Source organism: Artibeus jamaicensis, unplaced genomic scaffold, assembly GCF_021234435.1.
Source record: "Artibeus jamaicensis isolate MK-2021 breed Jamaican fruit bat unplaced genomic scaffold, CSHL_Jam_final contig_601, whole genome shotgun sequence".
Lineage (NCBI taxonomy): Eukaryota > Metazoa > Chordata > Mammalia > Chiroptera > Phyllostomidae > Artibeus > Artibeus jamaicensis.
In genome coordinates this window covers 507,419-526,929 of record NW_026521902.1, presented here as the reverse complement: position 1 = coordinate 526,929, position 19,511 = coordinate 507,419, and the positions used below count along the sequence as shown (strand labels likewise).

The following is a 19,511-nucleotide window of genomic DNA, read 5'->3' as shown; positions in this document are numbered from 1 at the left end:
GCTTAGTTATTTATTACAAAGGGGAAAATAGTAACTTTACAGTAGAGAAAATTGGAGGACATGTCCAGGACTTGGGGATCAAAGTTAACATCACCAGTATGGGAACAAGTCACGATTGCCCGCTACCTCACAGGATCAATGAGAAAAATACAGCATCACTTCTGGGGTATTCCTGCCACCTACATACAACCTGAATTTAATGGATTATCAGACAAATCCAAATTGAGGGACACTGCACAAAATAACTGGCCTCATCTCTTCCAAGTGTCAAAGTTGAGAGGGCAAGACTAAGACTGACCCAGATGAAGGAAGACTAATAAGACATGACAAGTAAAAAGTAATAGGACATCTTGGGTTGAACCTGGCCCTGAAAAATTATTACTACAGAGAACAATAAATGAAATCTGAACAAAGTCTGTGGATTGGGGATAAAAAGTACACATAGCTGACACTCAGTTAACTTCTCTTGTAGCATCAAGCAAATCATCAGCCTGTGTTAAGTGAATGAATGAATGCACATGTGGAGGCCGTCAGTTGCAAAGGCATGGTGAAGGAGGTGGTTCTGACCCTTGGCAGGGGGGCATTTGTTTATAGATTTTGTCGGGATTCCAGGAGGGACAAAGAACTCAAGCGTGCAGAACAGTTCTGCACAGTCACTGAAGAAGCCCTGGTGGCGATGGCATAGCTCTGCCAGTGCAGCCCACCGGAACTCCTGGGCCAGCCGTGTACAGGTGAGCTGCCCAGGACACAGATGCTGGGGTTTGGGCACTGGACTCACTGACAGACAATAGTCAGCTCCTGCCTGACTGCATAAATGTGCAGCTGCTATGGTGCACACAGGTGCACAGATTTTTCTGGAAAGTGCTGATTTAAATTAACTACATCTCATAAGCACTAAACTGATGTCACAAATTGTCTGAGAGTCAGGGAAACACATTTCCAAAACATGTAATTGCAAAAAAGAGCTTTATCAGGAATTGACCTTGGACCTTGTTTCATCAGCAAAATCTGCTCTCCCGGGGAGGAAGCTCTTCAACCCATCAAGTACAAAGGCACCCAGTTTACATTTTCCCTCTCTCTCTCTCTGTCTTTGTAGCTCCTTAACAATGAGGCTGAAAATGTGGGAATTGAGTTTGCAGATGCAAAAAGGCTTGGAGGTTGGCCAGTCTTCTTGTAACCCAGTTCTCTCTGTTCTGCCCATGTCTAGGGAATTCTGTCAAAGGGACTGCTCTCTCTCCCTCTCACACACATGCATACACACACATGTGCACACACATACAATAGCCAGGATATATGGGAATGCCAGAGCCCTCTGGTTATCAGTCCTATGATCTGAGGGAGACCCCTCAGATCTCCAGGACACCTGGAGGTCCTGGACCTCCATTCCAGGACCCCTCCCTGGAATGTCTCCAGCCAGGGTCCAATCAGGTCGAAATCAACAAGCACCCACTGCCTGAGGAAACTTACATTCTGCTTTGGCACAGATGAGGCAGGCGGTAGTGCAGTTGAAGAAGTTCAGGATCCCAGCTACAGCCACACTGATGTCGGTGTTGCTGGGGTGGAGGTTCAGGGTTGTAAATCTCTGGGACTGGAGCTTGATAAACTCCTCTGGGGCTACTTTGAAATGGGGGACCTGGGAGGAGGAGCAAAAATGAGCAGCAGAGAGGACCCAGAAAGAGAGAGAAAGAAAGAGAGAGAAAGGTTAGGTAAGGCCGTGGAGAGGGAATTCTTTTATGTAAGACCGTTGCCGCCCACCTGTGGGGAACAGCTTGCAGGAATTGGGACACCTGTTCCACAGGAGAAGCTGGTATGACTCCCCAACAGCACAAGACGAGAAGATCCAGGACAGGAGCCCTTTAGAAGGAGGCCTGTGCTGATCTGAACCTGGAGCAGGGTGTGTGGCCCTGAGAGGTAGGCAAAAGATTAGCTCTAATTTCTCAGAGAAACTGTCCACTGCTGAGCAGCTAGACAAATGGCTCTTGAAGGCATAATCCTTCTAATATTTTACCTGTAGTTAATATATCAGAGCAGAGATGGCTGAAGGAGAAAAATACCACCTTGGGGACTAAGAGAAGAGGCCATCAGCCCACTTGAGACAACAGGGCTATCAACCAGCTCCCACCAGTTTCCTGAGTGAAAGCCTGTGACAAGTCCCCCTGTAAATGTGCCCATGGGGAAAGAAGCCTTGTAGGCTGAGAACTGATCTGCAGATCCTTCCAATGAAACCAGGTAAATAAAGATCTGCTTTGGCCTTGTTAGGATGGTGTCAGCTTCCCTCTGTACCTATTACTGGCATTTGCAAGAGGCACTGCTCCTGCCCTCTGCCTCTTCTCCTGGGAAAGGATATTAACAGGCTTTGGTGGTGGCTTTATTGCTAGCTTACACTATTGGGTGGTTAACAGGGCAGTTAAAATGTAATAAGCTGCCATCCACCTTGATATTATTCTGTCTCCCTCATCCCTGGAACCCAGAGCTGGGAGAATTGAAGGCTGTGTGGTGCCTCCATGGGAAATGGGGCTGAAACCTCAACCTTCATTCCCCCTTTGGACCAGTGCCCTGTGGGAGAGCTAAATTACAGCAAGCATGGGTTTTCACTGAGGTTAAAGCAAATAAGATTGGGGACAAACAGCAGGAAGAACTTCCCGATGGTGAGTTGATTGGCTCCTAGAATGGGTTATTCAGAAACCACTGCAGAAGTTTTCTTTGTCTGGGCTGGCCCAGAGTCTCAGATGATGTTGAGATGGTCCCTGTAGGAGTCTGCTACTTTATTGTTTAAGCTTCTGAGAGAAGTCAGCCAGAGACCAGATCTCCTCTGGGTCTGGGTGAGGGGCTAATGCAGAAACTAGGGAGAAACTAGGATTGGCCCTTGAACGATACAGAGAGGGCAACCAATATTTCCAGCAGAGACTTAAAAGTATAGACTTAGGAAGAATCTACTAAGTTATGAGATAAGACTCTAAAGAATAAAGTTGTGTCATAAAGGGGCATGTCATAAAGAACCTTTCTTCACAGCTTGTATTTTGCATCCCATATGATTTGTCTAAAATGAATAAACTTTGAAAGAATACAAAGGGGCAAGATGGAAGTGAAGTCTGGGCAGGGCCATGGGTCAGACCAGTGACTCACAGGTTTGGGCATCTCTGACCAAGGCCCTCCCTACATGGACATCCCACCCACAGAATCCCACCAGCACCTAAATTAGCCTCCACCGGAATGTGTCCCTAGAAACATACTTCAATCCCTGGATCTTATAGCTGAATCAGGAAAAAGACTCAGGTCTGAAAATGTGGGTGTGCATCCAGTTCTGCTGTGTGATTTGGGGCAAACTACTTAACCTGTCTGGCCTTGCTAATACAGAGATAACAACAGGTGCTTCTTGGAGTGTCCAAACGATGAAACAAGATCCTGTACGAAGGGCAGAGTAGCTCAGTACCTAACATGTACAAGGCAGTGTCTTCTTTCCTCCTCTTTCCCCTTTCTCCCAAAATGCAGGAACTCCCAAAAAGGCTCTGGGGGCTGTCTGTGCAGGAGGGGAGGAGGGTGAGAGTCTCCCTCCGAGGGAACAGGGGTGGGAGAATTCAGTAGAGCCTGCCATTTTGAGGGCTGCTGGGGAAGCAGCCAGCTCCTCTATGGAGCTAGGCAGACATGGCCCAGAACCAGGAGCAATCCATTATTGATTTGCAATTGCAAATGAAGCCCAGGGAACCCTTACAAGATGTGTAGAAGAAGGAGAGGGAGCATAATGGAGGGGAGGGCACAAAGGCAGATGTCACAGGGCTCTGGAGATGTTAGCAGCATTTAAGGAAATGAAGTCTTTGGTGAGAGCTCCATTTCTTTTCCTCGGAGATGGAAACTGGTGTAAGGCAGTTCAGCCTCATACAATATTAAAAGAAATGCATAATCTGAAACAGAGCAAAGGTTGCTCTGGAAAAAACATGGCCAAAGGAGGGGTACTTGTCTGGCCAATCCACGACACAGGGACATAGCAGGTGGCAGGGCAAGGAACATGGTGGCAAGTAAGAGTCTCCACCTCCTGTCTAAAATGGCAGACAGGGTCAGAGACTTGCTAACTGAGATAAAATACCTACTGAACCCCAAGAGGAAGCCATTATGGAGTGGGAGTTGGGGTGATGACTGTATGGGACAGTGAGGACAACACGATGGGGAGGAGGGAGAGAGGAGGAAAGAAAAAACGGAAGGGTGAGAACAGCAAAGAGAAAATGGGAAGTCTTGGCAATCTCACATGTGAAGATCACAGCGATCGTTGGAACTCAGCCTGCCACAAGCTGGTGCTATCACTGGAAGGCTGGTAAGAAGATTCAGATTAAACTTCAGACTCAACTTCCTGGGCCCAAGGACTGGGAGAGGCTGGCAAAGGTCACAGTGAAAGAGAAGCTCCTTGTTTGACCTGGGCTGGCTCAGAAGTCGTCTCTCAGGACAGCTGAGGGGATGAGAGATGGCGAGGTCCACATGGACTTGGCTTCTGGCAAGGCTTCAGGGCCCAGTCTATGGGGCAGCTCCTGGCACTGGGAGAGCAAGACCAAGCCCGGGACTGAAGCTCTGGCCATGCAGCACAGCTGTGGGTGGGTGACAATTCTGAGGGCAGCGTCATGAAACAGGGGAGATAAATATTTTGCTCAAAGCCTCAAAGACTTGCTCAGCCTTCTGGCCATAAGAAAGGAGGTGGCATCAAAGGAAGTAGGTTCTAGAGGGCCTGGGGTAAGCAGAGGCCTGTCTGCTACTCCACCGCCTCTGCAGGGGCTGCTAGCTAAGGAGGTTCCTGTCTGCAGAGGTGTCCTGCCCTATTTCTAAGAACCAGAACCTACTGGCCCCTGGGACAGGTAGAAGACAGACTGACCCTCCCTCTGCTCTCTGCCCTCTCCCTCCCAGACCCTGTCCTCATGCCCCAAACCACCAAGCTCCATCTCTTCCTGAAGAACCTTGGGGGCCGAGAAAGGATAAGCCATCACCTTACCACTGCCCCCCAGGGATACACTTGAACATGAAGAAGGGATTGATTTCAGAAAGGACTGGGAAAGATCTCCTCAACAGACAGAACCCCTGAACTTTCTCATTTGTTTTCTCTGGGAGCAAAGGAAGGAAAGAGTCGATGAACTCAGGAGCAGGCTGTCCCTCAGAAACTCACCCTGCCATCTTCATCTCACATGCAACTAGAACTAGATCTAGAGGAATGGACTTCACACTTCGAAAGGGAGAGATTCCAGTTGAAGGAGGTACCTCAGGAAATTTACTGATTTGATAAGTCAATGCTGGAACTGGTGAATGAGGAAGAAAGCAAAATAAAATCTCCTTTCTGGAGAACTTATCAAACAAAGGTTTTCAAACTGTATTTTAACAATCCAATGTAGCAATGCCTTCTTCCCCAGAATCCCGACATCTAAACACACAGCCACCAATCTGGTCATGAGGAGCTCAGGCTTCTGCCCTCTCGGCCTCCCCCGGACCGCCACCATCCCCAACTTCTCCCTCTGCCCACCTCCACCAAGGCCTCCCACCCCCAAAGAGCCCTGAGACTCTAAAGAGCTCAGCTTCAAAATCCTATTGTCAAAGCTCTCCTCTGAGTCCACTACGTTCAAACAACCTGGAAAATAAAGGTACATGTCCAACAAAGGGCCATTCCTTTGATTTGTAGTTCTGCTTATGTTGTTTGTGACACACACTAGGCACTTCCAGCCCTGAACATTCTGTACCCTCTTGGTGCACAGGCTGTCAGCCTGTAGAACGGTCCCCCACCTGGCCCAGCACTCACCTCCTTCTCTCCACAGATGTTGCTAATGATGGAGCTGGAGGCAGGGCTGGAGGATGGTCCCAGGACAGCAACCACCCCCTTGGGGAGGATCTGACACACTGTGGCCAGCAGCAGGGAAAAAAGAAAAGAAACAAGGTGCCCATCAGGGGGGTGTGGACAAGCTGCCCTGCCTGGGCCCCGCCCTCTGAGGCCTCCAGCCTCATGCCACTGCCCCTCCCTTTCCACCCATCCCTGTCTATTGCCCCCACCACACAGACACACACACACACACACACACACACAGACACACACACACACACACACACACACACACAGAGTTCCAAATTCAATGCCTTCCTTCCCCTGGACTTTGAGGCTCCAGGCCAGTTTTGCTGGAGTTCATGGATGGTATTAAGTGAGGTAATGACACAGACTGTGAGAACATACAGCTACAACCAGCAGGGTATATAAATCACTGAGCTGCAACCAAAGGCAGGCTTATGGTGAACCCTGCAGTTTCCTTCCTGCCCGCCTGCAATGGGTTGTCATTTAGCTTTCTTTCTGTTCTCGTTAGATTTCAAACCCCTCAAGGGCAGGAGCTGAGCCATACTTTCTCCCAGTCCCCCCTTTCCCTTTCCTGGTGCCCATCACACTTTCTGGCCCTAGTAAGTGCCCACTTCATATTCATGGAGTGAGTGGATGGACAGATGGGCAATGGGACAGGCAGTCAGAAGAGGCAGAGTCTAAGTCTATTGAGGATAAAATACTACACACTGAGGAGGATGGGAGAAAAAGGAGGAATTAGATGGAGAGAAAACATGAGCTAATTCTCAGGACACACACAGTCAGATTAGAACAAAGGAGCCACCCCTCAGAACATGCACTGTTTCCTTGTAAGACGTCCTTCTCCTCAAAACTCAAAAATTTTGATCCTGGGCACATTTTCCTCTGACTCACATCAAAGTTAGGCAGAGCCATTTCCCAAGCCAGTAAACTGAGTCAAAGGGACAGTCCAGGATTGTTCCTTGTTGAGTCAGCTACAAAGCCACCCCTGGTAGAGTCCTAACTGAAGGCCACATAAACAAGTGATGACCTTAAATGGGAACAGGTGGTGAGGCGGAGCAGAGTTCAAATCCCACCTGAAGGATAGATTTGCAAGGTCTGTTCTCATTCTGCAGCTCAAGCAGGGGTCCTGCAATACCACAGATGTCAGCTGCCCAAGAGGCTGGGGACAGTGGTACCTGAGAGAGGGAGATCTGTCAGTGCTAAGTGTGAGAACCATCCCCACAGGTATGACCAGGCTGTAACTTTGAAGAATGCACTTCAAAATTCAAGCTACTTCCATGTAAGTTATCTCATGTGATGGCAGCGAACATCATTCTTATGCCTGCTGGATGCCTAAGCTCATCAGCCAGCAGTTCCCTGTCACAGCCTCAAGGGTGGTCTCAGTTCCTAGAGATGTTCAGTGACTCCCCTAAAGTCACACACCCAGTCAAGGTCAGGGCCAGCATTGGAGTTCAGGTCTGTGGAACCCACCCAGTGTTCATTCTACTCTCTCATAGGCACCTCCTGTGTCTATCAATCTCTTCACAGTCCTGCACAGTTGAGGGCCCTACCCTACCTCGTCTTACTACATCTGTAACAGGGCACAGCCACGAGGACGGCTTCCCCAAAAAAGAATTTGGAATGGGGTCCAGAACTCAGGGTGTCCAGGAAATATTAAGATGTCCTCACCACCACCCCCAGGTGTCAGTTGGGGGAAGGGACAAATGGAGCAGGGCCATTGAGAATCGTTTTTCGTAGCAAGTTTCTCAGCTAACCTCTGGAATGGTCATTTAACATATCTATAACCTTTAACTGGTTTCATAGATATGTTAAATAGCTGTGGCCATGCTTTGAGCCAGGGAGAAGGAAGTGACTTCCACCCAAGATGTAACTATGGGCAGGTCCCCTGAGTTACAGGGCCTGTGTGGGACCTTGGAGTTGATTGGCTCCATGCCATGGGGCCATACCTGCCCAGACTAATGATGGCAGCCCGGTAAACTTGGAATAATATGGGAGTCCTGGCAGGTGTAACCAATTGTGGGAGGAGTTGGAAATGGGGTTGCAAAGGAGGGCTGGAGCCGGGGGATTTAAACCCAGACATGGCAGTCATTAGGAAAAGAGCCAAATGGTTTCAGCAGAGTAAGGATCCCCTCTTGGCAAGGTGAAGGGGAGAGCCACACTGTTTTGGAAGAGTGCAGACCCCTGCAGCCATTGAGGGAGAGAGCCATGAGGTTTGGGCAGAGTTAGGACCCCCTCTTGCCCAGCTGAAAGAGTACTACTCGGCTTTGCCAGAATGGGGATTCCTGCAGTCAGGTGAAGAAGAAAGCCACACACTTTTGGTCAGAGTGCAGACCCCTGCAGCTTTGGTAGAAGAGGCCCACATGGCATGGCATGGGAAGCAGGAGAGACTGCCTGGAAGGAGGGTGAAAGAACTCTTACCAGTGGACCGTGAGAAGGTGCCACATGACTTTGGATTAACTGGAGATTCTGCCTGGATGGCGACATAGCTGATGGAGCCAGTGGCCTGAAACACAGATGTGTGCTTCTTTTCCTGAGATATGGTACTCTGAATTATGGCAGGGGGGAAGGATCCGCTGTGGGCATCTGTGGTTATCCTAAAGGACTTTGAGATTTTAATGGGGACATTGGGTCACTACTTTTAAGTCTGTACAGCTTTATTTTTAAAAATATCTTATTTATTTATGTTTAGAGGGGAAGGGAAGGAGAAAGGGAGAGAAATATCAATGTATGGTTGCCTCTCATGTGTTCCCTGCTGGGAACTGGCCTGCAACCCATGCATGTGCCCTGACTGGAAATCAAACCACAATAATCTGGTTCACAGTCCCATGCTCAATCCATTGAGCTATACCAGCCAGGGCTGTACAGCTTTAAATAAACCTTTTGTTTCCTTTTCATAAATCTCTGCATTGAGAGATGTCTTTCCAACTGGTGGCGGACACACGAGCCCAGTAGGTATTAGTATACCATCTTTGGGAGGGGGCCCCCGTTGTTCTGTAGCAGTTTTTGGCACCCCTTGGTGGGCCAAATATTGCCCCCCCGACCTCTGTTCTGTAACACATCTGCTTTTCCAAGGTAACTTAGTGCCTTCTTCTCCGCTCTCATCCTGCTCTCTTTGCTTCAGTTTGACACATTTAATGCAGTTGTGCTTTACACATTTATAACTCTTTCCAACCCTCATTTTCACCCACTCTTCTCATCACTTTTTCATTTTCTCTGCCAGCTCCTGTTCCTTCTGCCACCTGCTGAATTCGTATTTTATCCATGTCTCCTCTACCTCAGCAATCTCACCCTTGCCTGCAGCTTCCACCTTTATCTCTGCCCAGGTGATCCTACACTCTGACCTATGTCCTGGGTTGTATAACCAAGTTCTAACCTCCTGCTGATTTCACTAGAGCAAAGCCACTCACTCATGTCCACAGCAGGGAGGCAGAAACACAGTCTCAGGGCATGTGCTCTGATGCAAGACTGTCTGGGTTTGAGTCTTGGCTTTGTCCCTTACTAGATGGGAGACCGTGAGCAAGTTACTGAATCTCTCTGGGCCTGCTTCCTTATCTCTCAAACTGAAACACTGGCGGCTCCTTTCTCATAGGCTTGTTGTAAGAATTAAATGAGTTAGTACTTACAAAATGCCTAAAGTGGTACTGATATGCCCTACACCTCTTTATATTGTGCCCACTGCATCGTATTTGCTACCTACTGTACCTTCCATACATTATCGGATTTGGCCTTCACTTTTAGGAAGAAGATTTGTTATTATCCCCACTTCACAGATGGGGAAACTGAGGCTTACAAAATTTCAATAACTTGTCAATATCACATAGATCATATGTAGAGCTGGGCTTGAACTTGGAGCTCCATCTGGCATCATAAGTGCTTAACCACTGCACTTCTTCCCCTTAGCTCCTCAAAATCAAAACTGCAGTCACCCTTGACTGCCTGAACTTTGCTCACTGAATCTATTAACCTGCTATACCAGTCAGGGCCCAGGTCATGGCCATTCAAACTTCATGCCTGGCCATTCCTTCCTTCCTACCCCCACTGTCACAGTTACAGGTCAGCCCCATTTACTACCTGTCTCTTAACAGGTATCTGTCTCCAGGATTCTTCATTTGGCAATCTGTTCTCCAAACTGTGAGGTACAGTATAATCCTAAAACATCGATTAATGTGTTCCTGATGGGCAAAAAGCTTGCCATGTTTATGTCTGCACACTCCACACATAGAGCAGGGCCTCCCTCCCTCAGAGTAAGGTCCCTCAGTCAATGGTCGTTGAACCAACGGAAGCCTGTCCAACACCTTCCATGGGAAACTGGAAATAAACTAAATGTCTAGTCATATGGAGTAGTTATCTGTTGGGAACCACCCTGCCTGGTTTCAGGAATTGTAACTAGCCCCCATGGCTAAGTGTGCGAGCTCCAGAATGTGGGCCACAGGAGACAAAGCTTGTCTCTGGCAGCAAGTGCTGCTTATTCTTCTTTCCCTGTCCCCAAAGCATCGTCGATGTTCATGGCAGGTACGACCCCTCAGAGAAGGGCAACCTAGGCCAGACACAGTCACTTGGGAGGCCATCATGGAAGGACTTGTTGGCGGGGGCTGAAACAAAGAGTAATGGACTCTCCCCTCCTCCCCAGCTTCGGCTTTGACATAGCCCGAGTCCCCATATCCGTCTGGGAGAACCATAGCCTGGCTCTAATCCACTTAAGCCTAAAATCCTTTGATGGGGAAGGTGGTGCAGCCCTGTGCTGGAAAGGGTGGGTATCTGGGGTAAATCAGGCATAAGAAAGAATATGTAAAAATCCTGTGAAAGCTGCTTTGTTTAGAATGCTTTCATTTAAATAGTAAGGGTCCAAGCAAGAAGTTTGTTACTCAAAGTTTTATGGCTCATTAGCTATCTGGCCCTGACTGAGAATAAGCCCTCATAGTTCTTTGAATGATATCTATCGTTTGATCCTTATTTGTATTCTTCTGCAAATGAACCCAATAAAATCCTCTTGAGCAGGGGGCTCTTGGCTCTTCCTTTTTGAGGGATCAGACACCTCTCCTCCCCAAGCAGATCAGATCATGTCTCAGTCATGTTTACTCTCATCTGTGGGACACTGGGGACTTGCAAGCAAATTCGCCTCCACAGTTATCTAAAGCTTAGGTCACATACTTAAACACAGTTTATAATAGAACTTAGATGTTTCTGTAATAAAATTAAGAGAAAGAAGCAAAGTATAAAATTATATGAAGGCTACAGCTAAGCCAATACAGAAAATAGTTATGCACTGAGAAATGACTAGAAGATGTTATAAAAGCCCCCATTTGTTAGGTGCTAATTATGACCCATTCTAAGCACTTCATGTGTATTGACTTATTTCTCAAAACAACCTGATGAGATAGGTACTATTATTGTCATCTTCATTTCACAAATGAGACAATGGGACAGAAAAGTGAAAGAGCAGAGGCAGGATTCAAACACTGAACCCCTGACTTCAGGGTTAGTTCCTAACCGTGTGACTTAGCTCACATTGGTTAATGGTGATTAACTGGGATGTTAACAGAGATTGTCTTGGCCACTGGAACACAATGATGTTCTTCTGTATTTTTCTTTACTTTCCATAATGAGCATATATTCATTTTACAATATGACATTATAAAAAATAAAATGTCATACAGCATTTTTTTGATGAGCAAGTACTCTAAATGGATGTGACCTCCTCAAGATCCTGCCCTTCAAACTCTTTCTCCCACAGCGCCTCCCTCTTCACAGAGTTCCCTTTAGAGCTCGCTATTTTCCTGGCTGAGCCTGTTGCCAACTATTTCTTTCTGCCTAGGTCAGGGCTTCTTAATCTGCTGCCTGAGACCTGAGGGTAAAACACAGTAGACCGTGAATATTTGGTGGGGGTAAAAAATAACATTGCTTTCTCTAACTCCTGGCTGAAATTTAACATTTCCTTCAATGCTGAATTTAGGCAAAGCACCTGTGTCTTTGTCACCAACAGACAGCACAGTGTTATCATACCATTTTACAATGTTGTAGGTGTCTTGAAATATAATGTATATTCAAAAGCAATTCAAAATTATACTAGTAGTTACACCTGATATTAGGTTTGGATATTTAATATATTAATACAAAAGCACATATTTTAATATATTACTTAAAATATTTTAACTCTCTCCATATACTTCATTTTGTTGATCATCCTATCTATTTTATTTTCTTCACTTAAAATACTTTTCTGAGAAGGAGTCCCTTAGTACCCAGACCACCCTGGCCTAGCCCTGTCCTTGCCTCTCTGCCTGGCAAACTTCTTCCCGGGTCCCCCAGCGCCCAGCTCAGACCTCCCCCCAGGCAAGAGGGCACCTTTCCACACCCTCCTCAAGTCATATTGCCCCTCTGAGTCAGATTCCTTATTCTCTGAATTCCTGGCCAGTTTCTGCCCTAAGCTAGCTTGTTATGTTGGGTCTCAACAGAGAATTTTCTCCTAAAAAATAAATTCTTATAGAAGACAAAATCTCTTATTCCAAATGACAAAATCCAAAAGGCTCTGAAACTGAATGATTTTCAAACTCATCTAGTAGTAAAATCTGATCTAGAAAGACAGATGTGAAGCTCTTTCTAATATGTGAGTATTTGAGTATAGGGATGCATTTGTTTGAGTATGGGACTTTGCCCCAAGCCCCTTTCCAATATATAGAAACTCCTGGATTCTAAAAACACCTGGCCTCAAGGATTTGGTGGAGCTGGGCCTGCTTTTCCGAGTGTCCATCTCCCATGTTCCTCACTGGATTGGACACCCTTGAGGGCAGGGGTCACATCTGTTCTGTCCTGGTACACAGAAATTATGCGATAGATGCTTGCTCAGCTGAATTGCAATAACCCAGAATGAGTCCAGTGGAACTGAAGTACCACCTTCCCAGCAGCCATCACCTAGGAACATGCTGGGGTCTGAGAGTTGCTCTTTCACTCCTTGTGAAGGGTGCCCTTATGCCCTAGAAGTAAGAACTGCTTACTGAAGCCCTCTGGGACGGAGTCTGCAGGCCCTGACCTTCACCTCTGCCAGGGCTCTGAGCAGCCTGCGTGCAAGACGGTCGGGCAGCAGGTACACTCCCCCCACCCCTCCTCCAGGAGCAGGGAAGAAACCAGAAAACGTGGGTGATGTGGGCAGTACCACAGAGCTTCCCAGCTCGCAGAGTAAAGGGAGGGCGGCTGTCAGAGCAGCTGCTAAGGAAAAGACCCCAGTGGGATTTTGTGACAAGGGGGAGCTCTTCCCCTCAAGTTGTCACCTAGCCTGGGTTCCAAGTGCCCTCAGAAACTTGGTCTGGACAGGAGGGACTCATGGGAACTTGATGCTTTTTGGAGTCTTCCCAGGGTAGACAAGGGTCTGCCTGTGATGCAGAAGGTCCAGAGAGGTTCACCATATGCCCCCTACCTGTCTGCCCTCCAGGAATGGGGCAGCTCCCTGCACAGGAAACCTGGCCCCCTCACTCTCCGCTTCTCTCTGAGCCCTCTGTGGTGAACAGACTCTGCACCTGGAGCTGACAGCTCTATGGACCAGAGGGGCTGGGAGAATTCAGAGTCCTTCACATCAAAACTCTTCAGGCTCTGAAGCCAGAGAGGAGTGTGGGGGGAGATGGGGGTGGCACTGTCTCTCCTTGTGCCTGGCTGTGCTAAATGCTGAGCAGAGAGTGAAGCCTGCCTATCTCAGAGCAAGGCACAGGGGCCTGGGTCAATGTCAAGTCACCACTAGCCCTGTGCCCATGCCTGCCAGGGCCTTCTACTCTCTGCTGTCCAGCAGTGGACAATGCATTCGGCACCTGGCCTTGCTGGCCACTCAGCCAAGAGGCGTGTGTAAAGGGGTAGTGCCAGGTTGCCACATGGGGCATCCCAGAACATGACCCACAGTAGGCCATTCCAAGCCTTCACCCTTGGCCCCAAAGTGCCCTTTGAGCAGCAGCACCAATTTACCTGGGGAGGGGGAGCCCCCCATGTGTATGCACCAGGCCAGGGGACATGCTACCACCCAAATTCGTAGTCACCCCATGAGGGAGGAGTTATTATACTAATTATACTGCTACTACTAATAATGATAGATCACATTTATTAAGAGTTCACCTTAGGACTTGCATTGATCTCAGTCTTTTAATCCTCAGCATTTTAAGCCTCATGAAATAAGAACTCTTACTATTCTTATGTTACATAAGAATGTTACAGATAACATTCTTATGTTAAAGACTCTGAAGCATGGAAGGTAAGTTCTTGGTGCTGGTGGAGCCAGAAGGAGGATCCTGGATCAATCAGCACCTGAGCTCTGATTGCTCTTCTAGACTGTTGTTTCACCCTGGCCCTCACCACTGCCCCTGAGAAAACACCTGGTTTAGCCAGGCCCACTGTCACTACGTCCTCAGGTCCTCTGTACTTCTCCCACTTTAGCCTTTGCTCATACTGTTGTGCCTTCTGCCCGAATGCCCGCTCTTGTCACCTATCCCACACACCAAGGCCCAGCCTGGAGACCTTACCTGACTACCCAGTGACCCCTCAGGCCTGGTTCTGACCTCCCTCTGTCCTCGTCTGAGCCACTCACTGGGAAGCTCACAGCAGAGCTACTGTGATTTATGCCGCCTGTCAGGTGTGTGGTTTTAACTGCCTCGTTTTCAGTTTCCCCGTCTGTAAAATGCGGAGGTTGAAACACAATTTCTAAGCACTGTAATTCAATGCATTTCTGAGTCCATATTATACACAAGTGATGCTGGTAACTCAGAGAAGGGGAGCAAGGAATGTTTGCTGAATCATTCATCACGATGCCTTCTCTTCTGTCTTCTCTCTTATATTCTCTAAGCTGACCTAGATTCATTCTGTTGAACTGGTGAAAGGAAACTACCCCTCACTAGACACAACTCTGAATCACTGGGGTAATGCCCACAGAGTCTGCAGGAAGCCTGAGAGCTTGTGCAGAGGGAGCAGTCCTGCACCCAAACATGCCTTGCTCCCTCTAAGCCCACTGGGCCCAGAGCACATGCTTCCCCCTTCTAGGGGAAATAGTGTAGGTGGCTGACCACATTCTTGGCTTCCCAGAGACAAACCTAGGCAAAGACTGGGATTCCCCTGCTTCTAGTTCTGCAATAAAGAACCTCAAACTGGCTCTGGCAGCAGCAGGGAGCAAGCCTCCTGGTGTTTGGGTGATAAGAGGTTGGGCCGCCTAGTTAAATACTGACACATTAGCCTCAGGATACACACTGATCTAGAGGAACAGGAGAGGGCAAGGCCCACAGGAGCTCCCTGCACCAAAAAGGCTGAGATGGATAAGGATGATAAGGAGAGAAGGACCAGGATGGAGGGGAGAAGATCTAACAGGTCTTATCTGTCTGTCTTGTTTCAGATCTGTGGGCCATGTAGAGGGAGTTAGAAAGTCAAACATCAAGAAGCTTAAGGTAATGATGGTGAAAGGGCAGTGGTGGAAGTGATACAGGGTGCAGCCAAGGGGGGGCCCCCAAAAAGATTTGGAATAGTGTCCAGAATTCAAAGTGTACAGAAATATTGGAGAGACATATAAGATGTCCTCACCCCCCTCCCCCCCACAGGGGGAAGAAAGAATGGAGCCAGGGCCATTGAGAGCTATTTTGCATAGCAACAGTTTTGCAGCTAACCTCTGGAGGATGATTATTTAACATATCTATAACCTTTAACTGGTTTCATAGATATGTTAAATAGCTGTGGCCAAGTTTGGAGCCAGGGAGAAGGGAGAGCTTGAAAGGTGGAACTAGCGGGGACTCAGGATGGAAGGGGGACTCAAGATGGGAACTAGGGGCTGCTCTCCTGAGTGAGAAGGGCTTGGAGACTCAGGATGTAACTAAGGGCTGCTCTCCGGAGTGAGAAGGGGCTTGGACTCAGGATGTAACGGGGGCTGCGCTCCTGAGTGAGGAGGGCTTGGACTCAGAATGTAACTAGGGGCTGCACTCCTGAGGGAGAAGGTAGTGAACTGGGACTCAGGAGGATGTAACTAAGGTCTGCACTCCTGAGTGAAAAGGGCTTGGACTCAGAATTTAACTAGGGGCTGCACTCCTGAGTGAGAAAGACTGGGACTCAGGAGGATGTAACTAAGGTCTGCACTCCTGAGTGAGAAGGGCTTGAGGACTCAAGATGTAACGAGGGGCTGCGCTCCTGAGTGAAGGCCTGTGAGAGAGCTTGGAAAAGACTGGCTCCAGGACATGAGGCAATAACTGCCCAGGTGAAAGGGAAAACCACGCAGCTTTGCCAGAATGGAGATCCCTGCAGCCAGGTGAAGAAGAAAGCCACATGCTTTTGGTGGAGTGTGAACCCCTGCAGCTTTGGTAGAAGAGGCCCACGCGGCTTTGGGGTGCCCCCTTTGGCCACGTGGCCTGGAAAGCAAGAGAGACTTTGACTGGAACTGGGTACAAAGGACTCTTGCCAGTGGACCATGAGAGGGTACCGCAGTACTTTGGATTAACTCGAGATCCTGCACAGTGACACAGCTGATGGTGCCAGCAGCCTGCAACACAGACGTGTGCTCTTTTCCTGATTTACTGTACCCGGAGTTGGGACAGTGGGAGAAGGGAGCGCTGTGTGGGTGTAGGTGTATACCCTAAAGGACTTTGATATTTTAGTGGTGGCATTAGGCCTGAATAGCATTAAATAAACATTTTGTTTCCTTTTCACAAATCTCTGGCATTGGGAGATGTCTTTCCAATTGGCGGCGGACAGAAGGGCCCAGTAGATTTTAGTATTTTGTTTTTGGGAGGGGCCCCTGTTATATAGCAGTTTTGGGCATCCCTAGGTGGGCCAAATATTGTATTGCCCCTCCCTCGGACCTCTTGTTGTTCGGTAACAGTAGTAGATCCAGAATTTAAACCAGTTTATTCTGACTCTAAAATCCATGCTCCCCCTCATTATACCACACAGTCTCGGCAAAGTAGGGATCACAGAGCTATAGCTCCTCCCACATCCGGGCCTCCTGTCTCCCTCCCACCTCCTCCCCCAACACTGCCACTGAAGTCCCATCCTGCCCTAGCACCAGCCTCACAACTTCCTGTCCCCCTACTTTGGGAGGGAAAGAGCTGGGATGGAACCTTTCTAAGAACTATCTGGGTAGTGTTTAAAATCCACTGTGGGGTAGCAGCTCTGGCTTCAGATGAAAGGCCTTTGAGGTAAAATGATCTAAAAGCCTCTTCTTTCTAACAAATGCTAATCATGTCTCAAATGTATTGAGATGTAAAAGTTGAACCAGCAGCCACTTGCTAATAAAATATTTGGTGCCTAAAGGAAGGGAATCAGAAAGATGCCCCAGAGCTCTGTAATGTGGAATAAAGATGTCAGTTTCCTTTATTCCTGATTCATCTGGCTTAATATTTTAGATGTACTCACTTTGTTGAGCCAGGATCATGGGCCATGAAAGGGAAAAATTTATATCTGCTAATGATCCCCATCAGCAATGGACAATCTATGCTCTCTGTTCTGCCAGGGAAGCCTGGGAGAAACAAAGAAAAGGAAGAAGGATCTGGCTTTTAAAGTATAGACTAAGGAGCAATTTAGAAATTTAGACCCTAGTCTGAGACCTGCCTTCCTGGAAAAAGAAGCACTACAGACTGGCTAGCAGATTCATTAATAGTCATTGCTGGTATTCTGATTTCAACTGGAAGATCCCAAGAAAGTTTAACCTTCCTTTCAGTGTACTAGAATGGAACCTCTATGATAACTAGGATTTCTCTGTGCTCCCTATTGAAACCTTATTACCTAACAAAGTGTATAAGAGACACTCACTAAACAAAAATTGACTGACCAAGTTAATAAGAGAACGATAATTTCAGGTACCTGCTCCCCCAAGCCCTATTCTGGAGGAATCTGTGTTCATAGATTCTGCTGGCCTCAAAAGCCCCATTCTGTGTGGTAAGAAGCTACACCCAGTTCCTAGGGTAGAGATTCTCTGCCAGGGTGGCTATTAGACCATTTGGCCAACACTGGTGACTTGTGAGACCAGCCACAGCAAATAAACTGAACCAATCTGCCCCTCTTCCTTGGAAATCCAAACCAAGAGACACTGATCAAATCTACCACTGGTGTGCACACCAAAGAGACTGCAAGCCACCTGAGGGCAGAGATTGTGTCTGTCTTGTTTTTTTTGCATTGTTCCCAAAGCATGATATCCTGGGTCATGTCTGGAATCGAGTAAATGCTCCATAACAGTTTCCTGAGTGAATAAACAAAGAGTAAATAGGACCTGGATGGCCATCATGCGGCAGGTACATGATGAATAAGCCAAAGTAGCAGAGAAAGATCATGGATCCACTACTGAAAGAGCATTAAAGAAGCTCTGGGACAAAGAGAGAGGGCCACTGCCTCCCCATCCTACACTCTTGGAATACCCTGCCTTTTGTGCTTGGGCCAGGGAAAATGTTTCTTCTTAGGCAACACTAATAGCCCAGATCAGAGCACTGCCGGATCCACATACAGAACACCAGGTGTCTGATATACGAACTTGAGCAGGACCTTGTTTTGTTTGTTTTGCCTGTTTGGCCATTGAGTGTTGTTTAAAGTTGAATTGGGCTAGCAAGGGAGGACATGGGATTCTAAGTATCAGGAATAGATGTTATCATCTCTCTGGGCTAAGGAGCTCTTACCCTTCCCTCTAAACTGCAGCTGTTTGTTTCCAGCTTAGCTTCTAGCTGCCAGACCACTTGGAATCTCATCTTATGAAGTTATCAAGGTAGTATCAGCGGCATGCCAGAGAATTCCAGGGGAAGTATAGAGCATTGAGCATGGGACTTGCAGGTGAATGAAGAGAGTTCAGGATCCAGAACTCACTCAGCCATTGACTAATTCTGAGGTCGGGCCAATTATCCAGTAATTGGCCTGACCATAGTTCAGAGCATTAAAGAAGGTGTGAGACAAAGAGAGAGGGCTGCTGCCTCTCCAGAGGCTATACTCTCTGGATAGCCTACCTTCCACGCTTGAAAGTGTTTCTTCTCATGTGGTCCTAATAGCCCAGATCTGAGCACTGCTGGATCCACACACAGAAGGCCAGCTTCCTTAATGTTCTAATCTATCAACTTTGGTTTCTTTTGTGAAGGGCGGTAATAGCCCTGAACTCTTGGGTCGTTGGGTGAATTTAAAGCAGTGTCCAGCAAGAGTTGGGGCTCATTACATGTGACCTGAGTGACCTACTAGGTATGTTTGTAAAGCATTGTAATTCACAGAGAGTTTTCCTATATTTTCAGTCATCTAAATCTCACAAATTTCAGAGTGGATCCCAGCCTTCCCATTTTACAGATGAAGAAACTGAGGTTACCCACAGAATGGAAAACTGAGCTCCATCCTAAGTTCCAGTTTCTTCACAATGCTGCTCTCAGCTCAAGAAAGCAAGACAGGCAGTCAGATGTGCAATGACTAAGCTACCTTTGAGCTGGCCGTATCTCTTATCTTAATCACATAAAATGTTTCACTTGGGGATTTGTGTGCAAAATGTCCAGGAGGATGAATGAATCAATGTATAAAGAAATTAATGAATGGGTAAATAAATGAATGAATGAGTAGCCTGTCTTAATGCTACTCTATCCATGACTCACCATTGAAACCTGGGAATCTCATCCAGATGAAGTACAGGGCCTCCTGGTACTTGTTTCCCTCCCTTCAGGATGCCTACATCACAGGCCCGGTGATGGGTGCAGCTCATGCACACACCAGTCCCTCCTCTGACAGC

At 47.6% G+C, this 19,511-nt stretch overlaps 1 protein-coding gene across 5 annotated transcripts in view; it reads right to left on the bottom strand.

Moving 5' to 3' along the window:
- Positions 1–19,511, bottom strand: part of GRIK4 (glutamate ionotropic receptor kainate type subunit 4) — a 478,818-nt gene that overhangs the window by 146,615 nt on the left and 312,692 nt on the right. For all 5 annotated transcript variants that reach the window (XM_053670672.1, XM_053670675.1, XM_053670674.1 and 2 more), the window contains 2 exons: positions 5,771–5,868; positions 1,468–1,633 (listed from right to left, as the gene is read on the bottom strand). In XM_053670672.1, coding sequence (XP_053526647.1) covers positions 1,468–1,633; positions 5,771–5,868 — 264 coding nt within the window. The remainder of the gene's footprint in view (positions 1–1,467; positions 1,634–5,770; positions 5,869–19,511) is intronic.